This window comes from Panthera leo, chromosome A1, assembly GCF_018350215.1.
Source record: "Panthera leo isolate Ple1 chromosome A1, P.leo_Ple1_pat1.1, whole genome shotgun sequence".
In the NCBI taxonomy this organism is placed as follows: Eukaryota; Metazoa; Chordata; class Mammalia; order Carnivora; family Felidae; genus Panthera; species Panthera leo.
In genome coordinates this window covers 7,567,660-7,585,654 of record NC_056679.1, presented here as the reverse complement: position 1 = coordinate 7,585,654, position 17,995 = coordinate 7,567,660, and the positions used below count along the sequence as shown (strand labels likewise).

The window sequence follows — 17,995 nt, the reverse complement described above, 5'->3', positions numbered from 1 at the left end:
CTTTTCTTTCTTTTCTTTTAATCTTTTCTTTCTTTCTCCAACTTATTTTTTTTCCTTACAATTTTTTATTGAAGAAACTAGGTTATTTGTTCTATAATGTCTGCTAGGGTCTGGAATTTTCTGATTATATCCTTGAACATTTACAATGTTCCACCATCCCATGTATTTCCTATACACTGGTAGCTGGATCTAGGATCTTAATCAGAATCGATGGTTTTTGTTTGTTTGGATAAGTTTACTTCATAGGTAGAAGTGTTGTGTCAAAATTCCTTTAAATTTCTCTTTTATTGTGAAAGACACCATACTTGGGGCAGTGTATAAAAATAGTTATGTAGTTTAAAAAATAGTTATATAGGGGTGCCTGGGTGGCTCAGTAGGTTAAGCCTCCGACTTCAGCTCAGGTCACGATCTCACGGTCCGTGAGTTCGAGCCCTGCGTCGGGCTCTGGGCTGACGGCTCGGAGCCTGGAGCCTGCTTCCGATTCTGTGTCTCCCTCTCTCTCTGCCCCTCCCCCATTCATGCTCTCTCTCTGTCTCAAAAATAAATAAACGTTAAAAAAAATTTTTTTTAAATAGTTATATAGTTTATTTTTTTTAATTTTTTTTTTAAAATATTTATTTATTTTTGAGACAGGGAGAGACAGCATGAATGGGGGAGGGTCAGAGAGAGAGGGAGACACATCCGAAAGAGGCTCCAGGCTCCGAGCTGTCAGCACAGAGCCTGACGCGGGGCTCGAACTCACGGACCGCGAGATCATGACCTGAGCCGAAGTCGGATGCTTAACCGACTGAGCCACCCAGTTGCCCCAATAGTTATATAGTTTAAATAATAATAATAATAAAACAAATATCCAGCATCCATCACAGAGATTTAAAAAACAATAAAATATTGGGACGCCTGGGTGGCTCAATCAGTTAAGCGTCTATTTTGGCTCAGGTCATGATCTCACGGTTCATGGGTTCGAACCCCACATCAGGTTCTGTGCAGACATCTCAGAGTCTAGAGCCTCCTTCAGATTCTGTATCTCCCTCCCTCTGTACCCCTCCCCTGCTTGCTCTCTCTCTCTCTCAAAGATAAATAAACATTAAAAGAATTCTTAAAAAAAATATAGAGAGTATTGCCAGGTCCTTAGAAATCCCCAATCTGCCTTCCCTAATGAAATCTCTAATTAAATCCTTCTCTTCCTGCCCCATTCTAGAGTAAGCCCTGTCCTGATTTTTGTCATAATTATTCTTTCACTTTCTTTATACCCCTTACGAATATATTCCTAAAGAGAATATTGTTTGGTTTTGCCATGACTTGCTTAAACACCCCCCCAACATTGTTTTTGAGACTAATCCAGGTTGTTCCAGATAACTGCAGTTCATTCATTTTCATTGTTGTATATAGTATTTCATTATATGAATACACTAACTTATTCTTTTGTAGTGGATATTTTCAGTGACAACCTATAGGTGAAGTGCTTTAATGTCATTTTTTTTTTTTTTTTTTTAGAGAGCTAACAAAAGGGTGTCGTTGAAAATATTCCATGATTTTTGAAGAAGGAGAGGGACATATTCGTGTCATTTAAGGGCTAGAAATGTGTTTGAAAGATGAATGACCACTTATTCATAGCTATGTAGCAGCTAAGCATTATGGTGATAAGAATCTACATAAACGATGTCCTTTTTAGGGCAAATGCAAAACATTCCATTCAACCCAGAAATATACTTCTCTCTTCTGATTTCTTTTTTCATCTCATTCCTCCTGGTTGCTTCTTGCCCTTTTAGGAGTTTCTGTGTTTTGTTTTTTAATGTTTGTTTGTTTAGAGCAAGCACACACACACACACACACACACACGTACACAGGGGAGGGGCAGAGAGACAGGAGAGAGAGAATCCTAAGCATGCTCTGAGCTGTCAGCACAGAGCCTGATAAAGGGCTTGATGTCATGAACCACAAGAACCTGAGCCAAAATCAAGATTCTGATGCTTTAGCAACCGAGCCATCCAGGTGCCCCTAGGAGCATCTTGATAATAGGTTTTATATCATGAGCTCTGGAACCAGAATTTCATACTCGAGTACGCATAGCTCGATGCATAATCTAAGGCTCTAGATAATGTACGACTACCCTCTTTTTTTTTTTAATTTTTTTTTTCAACGTTTATTTATTTTTGAGACAGAGAGAGACAGAGCATGAATGGGGGAGGGTCAGAGAGAGGGAGACACAGAATCCGAAACAGGCTCCAGGCTCTGAGCTGTCAGCACAGAGCCCGACGCGGGGCTCGAACCCACGGACCGTGAGATCATGACCTGAGCCGAAGTCGGCCGCTTAACCGACTGAGCCACCCAGGCGCCCCACGACTACCCTCTTTAGAGTGGTGCTGTGAGGAATAAACTAGACATGACCCTTGGCACCTTTCAGATAATGTTGGGCATTATCTTCACGTCCAAAAGTTTGCCTATGTTTCATACCCCAAAATATTTCAGTCCATAAAATTTGCTGTCTAGGATTAGTGTTTTCCACCAATTTCCAGGGAAAATCAAGTTTGCATAGAAACTATTCCTAATCTCCCTTCTCTTTTTTGTTTTAAGGAGTAAAAGTTGTTGTTATTAAATCTCAACTCGAGTACATTTTTAAAAGTACAATCATATCAGTTTCAGGTGCACAATATAGTGATTCAACAATTCTATGCATTTCTCAGGGCTCATTGGGGAAGAGCGCTTCTGACCCCCTTTATCTATTTCAGCCATCCTTCCTCCTACCTCCCACTCTTCGTGACCACCGGTTTGCTCTCTGTATTTAAGTCTGTTTCTTGTTTGTTTTTGTTTCTTAAATTCCACATACGAGTGAAACCATATGGTATTTGTCTTTCCCCGTCTGCCTTATTTCACTTATTTGTGATTTGACTAATTTCCTCCCCTCTCAGGACCTCTCGCAGAGATTCCTACCTTGTGCCCAAAGATGTTTTTGAAGGAGCAGCGTACCTTCATGATTTTGTGTTCGTGAACAGTGCTCCATCCAAGCTGATATCCTGCAAACTTGTAATCCTCAGTTTCTTCTAAAGCTTGGAGTAATCAAGCTATAAATAAAAGGTAATGCATTCAGTCTTGGCAATTAGAAGGCTTACGTGCCCCTTTCTCTTCTCATTACCACCCTCCTTCGTTGCTTTTATCTCTTTATGTCTCCCTTACCTCGTGCCTCTTCCTCTAGGTCTGTGTGAGACCCACGACAGACACTTCACATTTGTTTAAACTTTTAATTGTGATAAAATGTACCTAAGATAATATTTACCACCTGAACTATCTTTAACTGTACAGTTCAGCAGTGTTAAGTACATGGTTGTACAACCAATCTTCAGAGCCTTTTTCATCCTGCAGAACTGAAACTCTGTACCCATCAAACAACCAACGCTCTATTCCCCCTCCTTCCCACCCATGGCACTTAACCGCTCTACTGTCTCTATAAATTTGACTACTCTGGGTAGAGTACTAGTAAATGGAGTCTAGTAAATGTAGACTACCTTCATTTAGGTAGCATCACGCAGTGTTTGTCTTCTCCTAACCGGCTTATTTCACTTAGCACGACCTCCAGGTTCATCCATGTACAGATATCTCTTCATGAGCCTCTTTCACTTCTTTTGAGTATATACCCAGAAGTGGGGCTGCTGGGTCCTCTGGTAATCCTATTTTTAATGTTTTGAGACACGACCATACTGTTTTCCGTAGTGGCTGCATCACGGTAGACACTTGGGTTTCCGTCACGCCCTATGGGGTAAAAAATACTGTGTTCTAGACTACAGCTGTGGAAAGGATGATCAAGAACGAACACTGGCAATTATCAGGCTTTGCCATTAAAAGCGTGGACTTCCCGGAATGTGGAACCACATTACAAACCATTTGGTCCACTCCCCTCAGTTACAGGGGAGTAAACTGGGACTCTGAGAGGGCAAAAGTGGCTGGGGAAGGACAAAGGGCTAGTTAAGGGGAGATTTCAGAACCGGCATCCAGGGCTTTCCAATCTTCAACTCACGGCAAAGAAAATAATTTTCAACTTGAGATATTGTGCGATGAAGTACAAGAATTACGGAGTGGATCATTCAAGAATAGCCTCTGGGATGCTCGCTCTGCGTGTTCTGCTTTTCTTTCTCTGGCTGGCTTTTAGCCTCCGTGTCAACCTTGACCCCGAGCCCGCTTTTCTGGCTGCCGCTAACGACCGGGTCCTGAGCATCCTTAGAGACAGAGGGGGAGACAAAGAAAACCGGTCCGCAGTGAGGATCCCCCGAGCTTGGAAATGCGACCCTCTGCTCCTCCGCGCGCCACCCCCCCCCCCCCCCGGAGCCGCGCGCGTGGGACGCGGATTTAGCTGCCATCCCGGGGCCTCCAAGACCTCCCCCCTCCCCCCCCCCCCCCGCGCACGAGGAGGACGCTTTCTGGTTCGCGGCCGTCCCCAGGCTCCGAGATCCGAACGACAGGGCTCGGGGACTCCCGGGGACAGAGGGCAGCTCTCCCCTGCCCAGAGCGGAGGAGCCCGCACCACTTCCCCGGCGGAACCGCGCCCGATCTCCCCCGCCACAGTCGGGGAGCCCCGGGCGCCGCGGAGCGCGGGCTGCGGACCGCGGCGGGCACGTGGGCTCGGCCGCAGCGCTGCGCCAGGCACCGGCTCCCCGCCTCGGCCCAACCTCTCGGCTCCCGCCTCGGCCCCTGCCGGTGGGGAGAGGGATCCTCCCCCCTTCCACTTTGCACCAGTCCGAGGGAATTTGCGGTCGGTGACGCGCATCCTTAAGCGAGCCACCTGCAGCGCGGGGCGCGCCGCTCTGGGCGGCATCGCAGGGCTGGGCCGGCGCGGCCTGGGGACCCCGGGCTCCGGAGGCCATGCCGGCGTGGGCGCGCCGTGGCGGCCGGCTGCCGCTGCTCGGTAAGGCCCCGCACGCCCGCTCGCAAGCCCCCGCAGCCCCCCGGCGCGGCCCTCGCCTCCCCCCCACCCCCCCCCCCCCCCACCCCGCACGGCGGCCCCGGGCGCGCGCCTCCCGGTCCCCGCCGCCTCGCTCCTCCCCGCGCTCGCTCTTCCCTCGCTCCCGCGCCCCTCCCCTCTTCGGCGCCCTCCCGGCGGGCCCCCGCGGCCCCCGCCGGTCCACCCCCGCGGCGTCCTCCCTCCCCTCTAACGCCGCCGCCCCGGCGCGGCCCCGCGGCCCCGACGGCGGCCCGGACCCCGCGGGCGGCCTCCCGGCGCGCTGCCCGCGGCCGACCCGGAGCCGGGGCCGCGCCGCCCGCCTGCCCCCCGCGCCCGCGCCGCCGCCCGCTCGGCCCGCGCGCCGGGTGGCCGGGCCGTCCGCCCGAGGCCGCGGCCGCGGGGGTGGCGCCAGGTGGCTCCGGACGGCGCCTGGCCCGACCCCGGACACTCCGGAGTGGCGTCTTTGGCTCCCCGTTTGAGGCTATGATTTGCCGAGCGCGCTCGGAGGAGGCAAGGCGCCCGCCGTTCTCCCCCGGAGCTAGTCATCCCGAGTAACGACCCCCACCCCTGCCGAATTTCGGTGGGATCAGCGAATCGCCGCTTCGGGAATGTTATACAAGCAGGATTTACATATGAGAATATCAGCGGTCCGTGCCTCCTGTACTTGTTTTTTTTTTTCTTTTTTATCCCGGCATTAAGCCCCAAGGGGGTTTTCAAGGACTCAGCTGACTGTTCCCAAATAATCTGCTGGGTAGCGCGCAGCTGGCAATGCAAGAAAGAGAAAAAAAAAAAAAAAAAAAAATCCCCTTTAGAGCCATCTCATCGATTTGGAAAGATGAGAGGGTCGATTCGAGTTCAGGGTGAAGGAGAGAGACATTTCTGGGAGGCTGAGGAGCCCGGGAGCCTTGGGCCCCTGTCTGGTCCAGCAACCTTGGGACTGGCACCCACCGCTCCCGTCCTGGCGTCCCCCTCTGTCCTGTGAGGGTGCCCTGTGTGTCTCCTCCAGCTCCAGAATTCCAGCATTCTAACTTGAAATCTCAGTGGGACGTAAAGTAATTTTCATTAGAGACGTGCAGGAATTATTTCCAATGGCTTTTGGTAAAAATTAACTCAGAATTATCGAGTAGGAAATGGAACATAAGGGAGAAAAGAGTGGGAACACAGACATGTTGCGTTTCTTAAACATTTATCTTTGCGAATTGGTAAATATGTATATTTCAAATGTATCGTACAATATGTTTTCCAGAGTCAGCTCTCTGTTGCGTATGATGTTAAGGAGTAAGTGAATTTGTCAGTAGCATTCAGAGGCTTTCTGGAAGTACAAAGATCAGTACTTGCAACTACATTCAAGCTGCTCTGACTTCCTTTATATTTAGGAACAGTCTCAGAGATTCCTACATCTCTTTCCAGATTCTTCTAAATGAGGTATAATCTGCATGCAGCGAATATGCACACATCCCAACGGTACAGTTCCATTAGTGTTTATATGTGTATGTACCCACATACTCTTGGATATAGATATAGAGCAATTCTAGCCCCGCCCCCTCTCAGTCAATATCCCCCAGAGGTAGCCACGTTTCTGACTTCTAATACCATCGCTTTGCCTGTTTTTGAACTGCGTGTAAACCAAATCATCCTGCATACTCCTTTAAGTCCAGCTTCTTTTATTCAATATTGTGATTAGGAGATTCAATCTTGTTCTCAGTAGCAATGGTCTGGGGGGGGGGGGGGGGAGGGGGAGTGCGTTTTAACTGCTGAGTGCTATTCCTAAATATGAATATACTCTACAATTTATTTACCCATTCTGTTGTTGAAGAACATTTAGGCTGTTTCCAATTTTGTACAATTAGGAGCGACACCGCTGTGAACATTCTTTTACATGTTTTTGGTGGACCTAAACACTCATTTCTCTTAGGATGATGCCCACCAGTACAACTCCCAGATCCCAGGGAAAGGCATATATTCAATTCTGGTAGACACCGTCAGTTTTCCGAAGTGGCCCTTCTGATTTACACTCCCACTGGCAGCTTTTGGAAGTTCCAGTTCCTCACATCTTTGCCACTCACTGGTGTTACAGATTTTCTTGAATAAAGGAGCATAAAGTGAGAAACTTCATGGGATGACTTTAAACTATTTAAAAACTTTAAATTCCTTGAATCAGAAGATGCGATCCCCATTTCCCTTAGATTGTAAAGTTCTACCTCGTGAATACTGATGAAGCTTTCTAAGTAGGATTTAAAGATTGGAAACGCGCTTCCCATGGCTTCATGGATACTGGGTACAAGGAGGGGGATTCCAATAGTTCAAGAAGTACGATGCTGTCTCTTTCATTCGAGTCCGAAAAGTCGTGGTCAGAGCCTTGAATTACACATTTTATTGCCATCCTTTGCCCTTTTTGTTCTTCTTGCTTTATTTGCCTTCTTGTGAACTGTTAGCCTGAGGGGGGATGTTTCAGGAGCAGGTGGAGGCAGATGTGGATGCTGGGCAAAGACAGGTGTGGATTAGATGGGACACCAGACCTGATGACCTGATGTTCAGGTCCCCTTTGATTCTAAAACTCTGGTTCTAATTGTTGCCATCATACAAATTTGGATCGGCTGTTCGTTTCTTCTTAGGTACTTCGCGTCTACCCATAGTAAATCATCCTTTTAGGTTGAGTTGTGAACTCTTTTCCTTCCATTAAAGAGTGGCTCTACTTTTTATAACCAAAAGGGCCCTTTCAGGGATTCTTAGTTATTAGTCAAGGAAGCGTGTATGAGAAAGAAAAACATTTTTTATTTGATAAACTTTTTTTTTTTAATGTTTATTTATTTTTGAGACAGAGAGAGACAGAGCATGAACAGGGGAGGGTCAGAGAAAGAGGGAGACACAGAATCTGAAACAGGCTCCAGGCTCTGAGCCGTCAGCACAGAGCCTGACGCGGGGCTCGAACTCACAGACCGTGAGATCATGACCTGAGCCGAAGTCGGACGCTCAACTGACTGAGCCACCCAGGCGCCCCTATTTGATAAACTTTTATTGAGCACTTATTTCCGTGCTGGGCACAAGGGGTATAAGGATGCGAGAGATCAAGGCTGGAGGAACTTATTACATATAAATAGCTGATTCTGTTCTTTTTAAGAAATGCACGGTCCGTGCCTTTCCCCAGGAAAAGCCCTACAGCACAAAGCTGGCTCTCAGATAAACCTTCCCACACAGTGGTTAATGATCGCTATCTATAGATGAAAAAATAGCATACTTCAATGAAAGAAACTTTAACCAGGTTAGAATGGAAATCACAAGACTTTTGTCCCCCAAAACTACTTAAACGTAGATATACTATATTTAATGGTTGTGGGAAAGAAACTGCTCTCGCACTGAAAATTAAACTAATGGACTGTTCCGGAGTTCAATATGGCCATGTTTTAAGGCTTGAGAAGAAGACATTTTCTACATGGTTCTTTGAACAAAGTGTATCGACCTCACTTTGCTCCCAGAGAACATCTTTGCTCCCTTGGGAAGCTCACAGGAAGGCTTCATGCCAGCACATTCTCCCCTGTCCTTTTTGTTCCTGTCATCTTGTCATTCTTGAACGAAACTAGGCGAGCAGTGTGACAAGAGCCCCTAACGTTCAGCGTTCAAGATAACAATCTTGCTGACTCTCTTGCACCTGACTCTGTCTTCATCTTTGGGTAAAGATTCTGATTTGACAAAAAGCAAATAACTTCAAAAGTATGGCATTGTGTCATTTTTCTTGATTTTGAAAGGGATCTTGCAGAGATTAGGAGTAAATTTGGAGAAGGGGGTAGGAGGGGCTGAGAATTAGCTTAGCCCGCTTTGTCATTTGCTTTCCTTGGTCTTGCCACCCTGCTCTAGCCTTCAAATAACAGACTCTTGTGAATCTCACCGTAGGCATTTTGTCTGAGTAGAGTTTTTTGGCTTTCATCAGGTGACAAGGTGATCTTAAGATTTTTCCATGACTTCCAAAACAGCCTTAGCCACTTCTTAGCTAGGTAGCCATAGTCATGTGGCCAAAGGTTTTTCTCTCTTTTGGGGGCTATATGAGCTTTACACTTAGGTGACTTCATTACATTTGGTTGATACCTCCTATGGCTTAGATGGGACACCGGACCTGGTGGTCTGATGTTCAGGTCCCCTTTGATTCTAATACCATCAGTGGTCCTCAAGTGGTAAAAGCCTTTGTAGAACTCATTGATGGTCGTTAATTTGAATCATGCAATTCCGTTCTATGGGTACCAACACATGTGGAGGAAATTTAAAAATAATATAAAGTACACACACACAGTGTTCTTTTGTGGCTAGAGGAATTGCATAAGATCCTAAAAGAGGAACTATTGTTATTTTTAAGGTTAAACAGTAAAATATTTTTTCACTGCTGTCATTAGAAGTCAAATGGTGGCCAAGAGTCCTCCAAAAAATTATTTACAGGCTATACTAAAACAGGATATTGTCATTATTTATCTAGGCTGTTGTGTTTTGGTTATATTCACTGAATTCAGGCTTCACATGCTTTGCTGCTTGAGTTATGATTTTCCTAATGTTAGGGATTCTGTCCTTGGAGGCAACGCAGATATATTAGGACTAACAAGACAGTTAGGAAACGTGTTCTTTACTCAGGCAGGGAATTTCTCCGCACTTGAGTTCCTCATTTGTAAAGAGGAGATAAGCAGTATCTTACTCCTTCATCATTGGATGCATTCCTTGGTAGGCATGTGCTTTGCAGAAAGAGCGGTATCTGAAGTCTAAAGAAATCATTAGGATTTAGAGTCACAGGATTTTCCTCCTTCCCTTCTTAGACACTTTAGAGCACCGTCCATATCTCGGACTTGTAAGTCCCGCATAGTACCGGTTCCTGCTTTCAAAGAGCTCACAGTCTGACGTCGGGGGCATTGGCGGGAAAAGGTCAGGCACATAGAAGGAGAATCGCAGTTCGATTTTGGAAATATGCACAGAGACGGAGCCTGTAACCCAGACTGAGAAAATAAGGCCAGGCTCCCAAGGGGAGGTCATGCCAGAGGCGTGACTAGAAAGATAAGGAAGAGTTGACTGGGAAAGGGGTGGAGGAGGACATTCCAGGCAAACAGGGCGGCAGAGAAAGGGTACGGGGGTAAGAAACATGCTTTGGATGGAAAAGCAGACTTCCGTTCTGGGTGGCTCAGAGACGAAGTATAAGGCCTCCAGGGTAGAGTAACTATCCTTTGAAAAGTTGTGATTCCGAAGGTAGTCTGAAGACTGTTCAGGGGATAGCTTTAAAAAAAAAGCTTCTGGGTTGCCAGAGGCTCAGTGTGTAATGTGTAAATAGTGTTCTGATGGGATGTGGGACCCGGACTTTACAGTGTAGACCCAGAGTCTCCGGGCGGAATTCACTGATCCATTGTATTCCTCATCAGGGTGTGTGGATGGGTGTGTGTGTTTCGCTGTTTGTTTTGGAGAGCAGGTGAATTGCATTCATCAGGTTTTCAAAGAGGCCTGTGACTCAAGAAAGAGCAAGTAAGCACCATTGCTCTAAGTTGTTGGGGGGTTTTAAGCAGGAGGGGGGCACGCTCTGGTGCACGTTTTAGAAAGACATTTCTGGCGTCTGTATGGAGGGTGGATATCAGGCCGACAGGCCCACGGCGGGGAGGCACGGCAGGGAGGCCAGCCAGCAAGGTGTGGGCAGCAGCCCGGGGCCAGGGACGACTAGGGTTTGAAGTAGGGCAGTGGTGACAGAGATGCAGAGTTGCCTCCGGGTTTGGGAATTACCAAGAGGTTAAAATGTCAGCGCTTGGCAAGTGCCTGGCTGATGGGAAGTGAGGGAGGGGGAGGAGTCAAAGACCGCTTCTGAGTTTCTGCCTTGGACTGAGAGGGAAAGAGAAAGGAGGGAGTAGGTTTAGGAAGGAAAAAGGGACCCCCCCCCCAGGTTCAATTAGTTTGCTACAGCTGCTCACGGAACTTAGAAAAGCATTTTACTTCCTAGAGCACCAGTTTGTTATAAAAGGATCTAACTCAGGAGCAGCCAGCTGGGAAGAGAGGCATAGAGCAAGGGGTGTGGGAAGGAGAGATGGGCTTCCACACCCTCTCCAGGAAGCCACGCTCTGGCCACCTCCGGGTGCTCTCCAACCCGGAAGCTCATTGAATCTCCCAGTTCAAGAATATTTGTGGCGTTTTATCGGCGACTTCCCCTCTTCCCAGAGGTCAGCGGGTGGGGCTGAAAGCTCCCACCCTCTCATTACTTGGTCTTTCTGGTGATCAGCCGCATCCTGAGGCCATCTAGGGCCCCCCACCCAAGTTGCATCGTTAGCATCAACTTTAGTGTGCTCAATAGAGTCCCATCGTGGATAACAAAAGACTCTCCTATCAGAACATTCCAAGGGTTTTAGGTTTGTGCCAGGAATCCGGACTGGTCAGATAGATTTATTACACCACCCCAGTCCTGTCTACCGCCCTCATTTACTAGGTGCGGGGAAATGGGGCCTAGAAAGGTCGAAGGACTTTCTGCAATCCAAGGAGGTGACTCTTGAACAGGGAATGTCTACATCCATCACACTTTCAGTGGAGAAGATTCTACTTTTACCTAAAATTTTATTTTTGATTGGTGCTAAATTTGGTTTTTTCTCCACTTATCCCCACCTCCACTCTAGCCCTGCATTTGCAAATCTTGCCGCTTTGGGAACACTTCCAATTCCAAAGTTGTCTTCATTCCTCAGACTGGGTTTAGAACTGGACTCTAGGGGGATACGCATCCGACTCTTGATTTCGACTCAGGTCATGATCTCATGGTTAATGGGTTCAAGCCCCACATCGGGGTGGCAGTGTGGAGTCTGTTGGGGATTCTCTCCCTGCCCCTCCCTCTCCCTCTCCCTCCCCCACCCTCAAAAATAAATAAATAAATAAACATTTAAAAAAAATAAAAGGAACTGGACTCTGGGAAGTGCTACCAGGGTTTTGGAATGGATTCTCATTAAGAACTTTAATCTCCATGGCGGCCGATTCTTCCTTTAAAGCGTTTTTGCAAAGTTGGGTCTATTAAGGTACAATTGTCCTATTGCAAATTTTACCCTTTTTGGTGTGTGGTTCCCAGAACTTAGCCAACACATATCATTATATAACTAGCACCACTATTAAAATATAGAACATTTCCCTTCCACACCCCCCCCCCACCCCACCCCAGAGCTTCTCTTACTCTTCTTTGTAGTTAATCAACCCCAATACCCAACATCCAACCCCTGGCGACCAGTGACTTCTTTTCTGCCCCTATCATTTTTCCTTTTCCAGAAGGTCATATAAGTGGAATTGTATAATATGGAGACTTTTGAGTCTGTTTCTTTCATGCCTCGTAACTACGTGAGATCTATCCATGTTGTTATGTATATCAGTAATCAGGAAACAAAATAAGTGAAGTACCTTTGAAGATATAGTTGGCCTTATGAAGTGCTCCATGAATAGGGCAGCGCCCCATGTAGCAGGTAGGGGGGAGCTCTAGGAGCTGTGGAAAACAGAAGGGTTTTCTAGACAGACATGAGATAGGGCAGTTAGCAAAAGAAAAGAAAGGGTTGTTTCAGACAAGGTCACTTTCCCTTAGGGACATATACAGGGTGTCTTATTAGGTGGATTGCTTCATCTTTCTTTGGGGCTTGGGGATGGCCCCTGTGACAGATTAACTCATTGGAGCTGACCGGAAAACATTTCTGACTAACTGGTTAAGACTACATTTCTGGGAAAGGTTGAAACTGGAATTAGGTGAGGCATTAAGCCCCGGTTTGGTGACTTGGCCTAGCGTAAATAGCTCTGTTTGGGCCTGTGGTTTTCTTTTTGACAGTACTTTTTTTTTTTTCCTTTCTGTTGCTGAGTAGTATTTCATTATTGGACGTGGCACAGTTTGTTTAGCCATTAATCAGCTGAAGTTCATTTGTTTGCTTCTAGTTTCCGGCAGTTGTCAATAACGCTGCTATAAATACTTGAAGGCAAGTTTTGCTGTGAGCACAGGTTTTAATTTCTCTTGGGTAGACACCCAGAAGTGGCATTGTATTGCTGGAATGTTTGCTCAGTGAACGTTCAACGTTATGAGAAACTGCCAGTTTCTCAACGTCATTGTCATCACTTGGCATGTTTTTTGTGTTTGTTTTTTTAACCCTTCTAATAGGGGTACAGCATATGTCATGGTGGTTTTAATTTACATTTCCCGAGTGACTGATGATGTTGGCCGTCTTTCCGTGTGCTTAACTGTCATCCCGTATTATGTTTGGTGAAGTGTTTCCTAAAATCTTTTGCCTGTTTTTTAGAAATCAGGTTGTTTGTTTTGAAAATATTTTTCCCAGTCTATGGCTTCTCTTTTCATTTTTCTAAGAGAGTATTTTTGGAGAGCAGAAGTTATTCGTTCTGATGAAGTCCACTAGTGGAGAAAATTAGCCCTGGACTAGACACTGCTCTGGTCCCACCTAACCAAGCCTAAAGGAAGACCTGAAAGGAATAAAATGTTTATAATGAACTCAACTGCCTCCCATAAAAATGTTCAAAAATATGTAACCAAATGCAGAAATACCTGACACCAGGTGAAATTCACAATGCCTAGCAACCAGTTACAATAGACAAAGGATAAAAATTCAACCCATAATAAGGAGAAAAATCAGTCATGAAGAAGAGACCCAGAAGGGACATCAAATATAGAATTAGTAGGCAAGAACATTCAAATAGTTGTTATATTATATTCCACATAGTCCTGAAGCTAGAGGAAAGATTAGACAAGCTAAGCAGGGACATAGTAAATACAAAAAAAAAAAAAAAAAAAAAAAAATCACACAAATTGAACTTCTAGAGATGAAAATTATAATTACACTGGAAGGGTTTGACAGCATACTGACTGCAGAAGAAAGGATCAGTGAACTTGGAGACAGCAATAGAAACAATCCAAAATGAACAGAGAGAGGGGCGCCTGGGTGGCTCAGTCGGTTAAGCGGCCGACTTCGGCTCAGGTCACGATCTCGCGGTCTGTGAGTTCGAGCCCCGCGTCGGGCTCTATGCTGACAGCTCAGAGCCTGGAGCCTGCTTCACATTCTGTGTCTCCCTCTCTCTGACCCTCCCCCGTTCGTGCTTTGTCTCTCTCTGTCTCAAAAATAAATAAACGTTAAATTAAAAAAAAAAAATGAACAGAGAGAAAAGACAAAATAAAATGAATAGAGCATCTGTGAGAACTTTGGTTGGTCATATATACATGTAAGTCTGCTATTAGAATGTATCCTTTTTCTCTGATGCTTTTAAGAGTTCCTCTTTATGATATATTGTCATAGTTTTCTTCCTGAGTCATGTGTTTGGGTTTTGTTGGGCTTCTTACCTGTGGGTTTACATTTATATCAGGTTTGGAAATGAAATTTTTCCTCCATTATTTTATCAGTTATCTTTTTCTGACCTCCTTTTCCCCATTATTTCCCATGACATGGATATTTGACCTCCAGAAGTGAGTAAATATAAGATTTTTTTTTTTTATTGTTTAAACCCCTATGGAAGATAATTGACTATTTAATGCAAAATAATAACAGTAACTTATTGGGTTTATACCTTATATAGAAGTGCAATGTGTGATAGTGATAGCACAAAACCTGGGAGGGATGAAATTGAAATATACTATTGTAAAGTCCTTATAGTAAAAGTTTTTCAAAAGTTTTTTTATTTTTGGGAGACAGAGACAGAGCACAAGTAGGGGAGGGGCAGAGAGAGAGAGGGAGGCACAGAATCCGAAGCAGGCTCCAGGCTCTGAGCTGTCAGCACAGAGCCCGACATGGGGCTCGAACTCAGGAACCACAAGATCATGACCTGACCTGAAATTGACACTTAACTGACTGAGCCACCCAGGCACCCCTGTAAGCTCTTTAAATTATACATAATGTGGTATAACAGCACTTAAAAGACTGCTTTAAGGTAAAGATTCATACTATAAACCTTAAAGCAATTGCTTAAATAACAAAGCAAAGCATTATAGCTAATCACTGAAGAAATAAGATGAAGTAGAATCATAAAATATACTCAATTATTCCCAAAGGAGGTAGAAAAAGAGGAAAGGGGGGAAAAAAGGACAGATGGAACAAATAGAAAGCAAAGAATAATATAAGCCTAAGCCTATTAATAATCTCATTAAATTTCAATGATTTACACATCAAATTAAAAGGCAGAGGTTGTCAGACTTGGTTAAAAACAAAAACAAAAACAAAAAAGCAAGACCCAACTTACATGGTGCATAAATAAAGTCAACCTTGGATATGAAGACGCAAATAGGTTAAAAGTAAAAGGATGGGGGGAGAAAACTCCATGCCAACACTAATCAAAAGTTGGAGAAGCTAAATAACAGACAAAGTATATTTCAGAGCAAAAATATTACAAGAGGCAGAAAGTTATGTCATAATGCTATAAGGCTTAAGTCATCACAAGGACAGAAAAATCATAAACACTCATGCATTTAACAGAGCTTGAAAATACATGGATCAAAATCTGATTGAACTTGCAAGGAGAAATGGACCAATTCAGAGAGTTCAATACCCTGATAATTGATAGGGGAAAAAAAACAAATAAGTAATTTATAGAAGACTTGATCAACCAGCTTGATCTAATTTACATTTATAGAACATTGCACTCAACAACAGCTGAATGTACATTCTTTTCAAGTGCATACAATACACTTATCAAGCTAGATCATATTCTGGGCCAGCAGACAAACTTCAGTAAATTTTAAAAGGTTCAAGACATATAAAGTATATCCTGTGACTACAGTGGTATTAAATTAGAAATTAATAACAGAAAGGCACATGGAAAATCCTCAAATATTTGGAAACCAAAGAACACATTTCTAAATAATCCTTGAGTCAATGCAGTAACCAAAAAACAAATGAGAATGTACATTGAACTGAGTGGAAGTGAAATGCAATATATTGGGATTTGAGGGATGTTCCTAAAGCAGTACTTAAGAGGAAATTGGTAGCATTAAATTATTAATTATTAAATGATTAGCATCCTTAAATTGTATTGCTACAAATTCAGACCAATGGGCTTAGATTCAAGCACAAGCTAGAGGAGGAAAATAACAAACCCCATGTAAATAAAAGAAAGGAAACAAATATCAAAGTGAAAAATCAATTAAATAGGGGGGAAAAGGAGAAAATCAATGCAACCAAGAGCAATAAAGGATCAGTAATATTGCTAGACTTCTAGCCAAACTGGTCAGGAAAAAAAGAGACAAGACACAAATTTGCAGTATCAGGAACAAGAGAGGCAACATCACTATAGAATCTATAGATATTAAAAGGATACTATGGAAATATTATTAATGACTTTATGCCTATACATTGACGACTTCCATTTAATGGAAAAAATACCTTGAAAGACACATATTACCAAAGTTCATTCGAGGAAAATTGATAATCTAAATAATGTTATGTCTGTTAAAGAAATTGAATTTGTAGGGGCTCCTGGGTGGCTCAGTAGATTAAGTGTTCTACTTTGACTCAGGTCATGATCCCACGGTTTGTGAGTTCGAGCCCCATGTCGGGCTCTGTGCTGACAGCTCAGAGCCTGGAGTCTGGTTTGGATTCTGTGTCTCCCTCTCTCTCTGCCCCTCCCCTGCTTGCACTCTCTCTCTCAAAAATAAGTAAAAACATAAAATATATATATATTAAAAAAAAAGAAATTGAATTTGTAGTTAAAAATATTCCCACAGTGGAAGCACCTGGATGGCTCAGTTGGTTAAGCATCTGACTCTTATTCAGCTCAGGTCATGATCTCATCATTCATGAGTTCTACCTCTGCATCAGGCTCTGCACTGACAGCACAGAGCCAGCTTGGGGTTCTGTCTCCCTCTCTATCTGCCCCTCCTCTGCTCACTCTCTATCTCTCTCTCTCAAAAATAAATAATAAATATATTTTTTTAATTCCCATGATGAAAACTACTGGAGTAAATGGCTTTACTGGGGAATCCACCAAATGTTTAAAGAGGAAATAATACCAATTCTATGCAAACTTTTCCAGAAAATTTAAGAGAAGATAATGCTTCTCACCTCATTCTATGAGGCCATTTCTATGATACCCAAACTGAGGATATTAGTAGCAAAAAAACCACAAAAATAAACCTGCAGGCCAATAATTACCATAATATAAATGCAAAAATTTTTAGCAGTACTTTAACAAATAGAATTCAACAATATATGAACAAGATAATACATCATATCCAACTGGTATTTATTTCAGGAAGGCGGGGTTGGTTAACATTTGCAAATGAATCAATGTAGTTCACCATATACACACAATAAAAAAGAAAAATCACTAAAAAAACAAAACCAAAAACAAACCTATATGATTATCTCAATAGATACCAAAAAATGCATTTGACCAAATTCCACATCCATTCTTAATAAAATTTCCCAGCAAAGTAGGAATAGACATGATCCTCCTCCAATTAAGTAAGAGTATCTATGAAAATCCTTTAGCAAACATCATACTTAATATCAAATGGCTGAACATTTTGTACTAAGATCAGAAATAAGGCAAGGATGTCCATTCTCCCTACTCTTCAACATTGTACTAGAGATTCAGCTAGCGTAATAAGGCAAGAAAAAGAAATCACAAGCATCCAGATTGGAAAAGAAGAAGTAAAACTGTCTTTATTTGCAGACAACATGATCATCTGTGTATAAAATCCTTTGGAACTTACAAAAAAGTAATCACAACTAATAAGCAAGTTATGCAGGTTTGTAGGACACAAGATCAGTGTAGAAATTAAATCGTGTTTCTAGAACTAACAATCAGAAATGGGAGAAAAAATATAAGGTAGCTTAAAAAAGATGAAATAGGGATAAAGAAAGGCAAGATCTGTACACTAAAAACTATACATTGCTAAGAGAAATTAAAGGAGACCTAAATAAAGAGAGATATACCATATATATGTATTATAAGACTCATATTGTTAAAATGTCAGTCTTGCTCAGTTGATCCAGTGACTTAATACAATTCTGTCAATATCCCTGCAAACCTTTTTTGCAGGTTTTGACAGGCTGGTTCTAAAATTAACATGAAAATGAAAGAGATCTACAATACCCAAAA

At 43.6% G+C, this 17,995-nt stretch overlaps 1 protein-coding gene across 4 annotated transcripts in view; it reads left to right on the top strand.

Moving 5' to 3' along the window:
* FLT3 (fms related receptor tyrosine kinase 3) overlaps window positions 1-17,995 on the top strand; it is a 123,705-nt gene that overhangs the window by 43,113 nt on the left and 62,597 nt on the right. The window contains exon 1 of one of the 4 annotated variants that reach the window (XM_042939963.1): window positions 4,814-4,897. The exons of the other annotated variants lie outside the window; for them this stretch is intronic. Within the exon in view, the coding sequence (XP_042795897.1) occupies window positions 4,855-4,897 (43 nt within the window). The 5' untranslated portion in view covers window positions 4,814-4,854. Of the gene's footprint in view, window positions 1-4,813; window positions 4,898-17,995 lie in introns of those variants that run through there. 4 annotated transcript variants of the gene reach the window in all.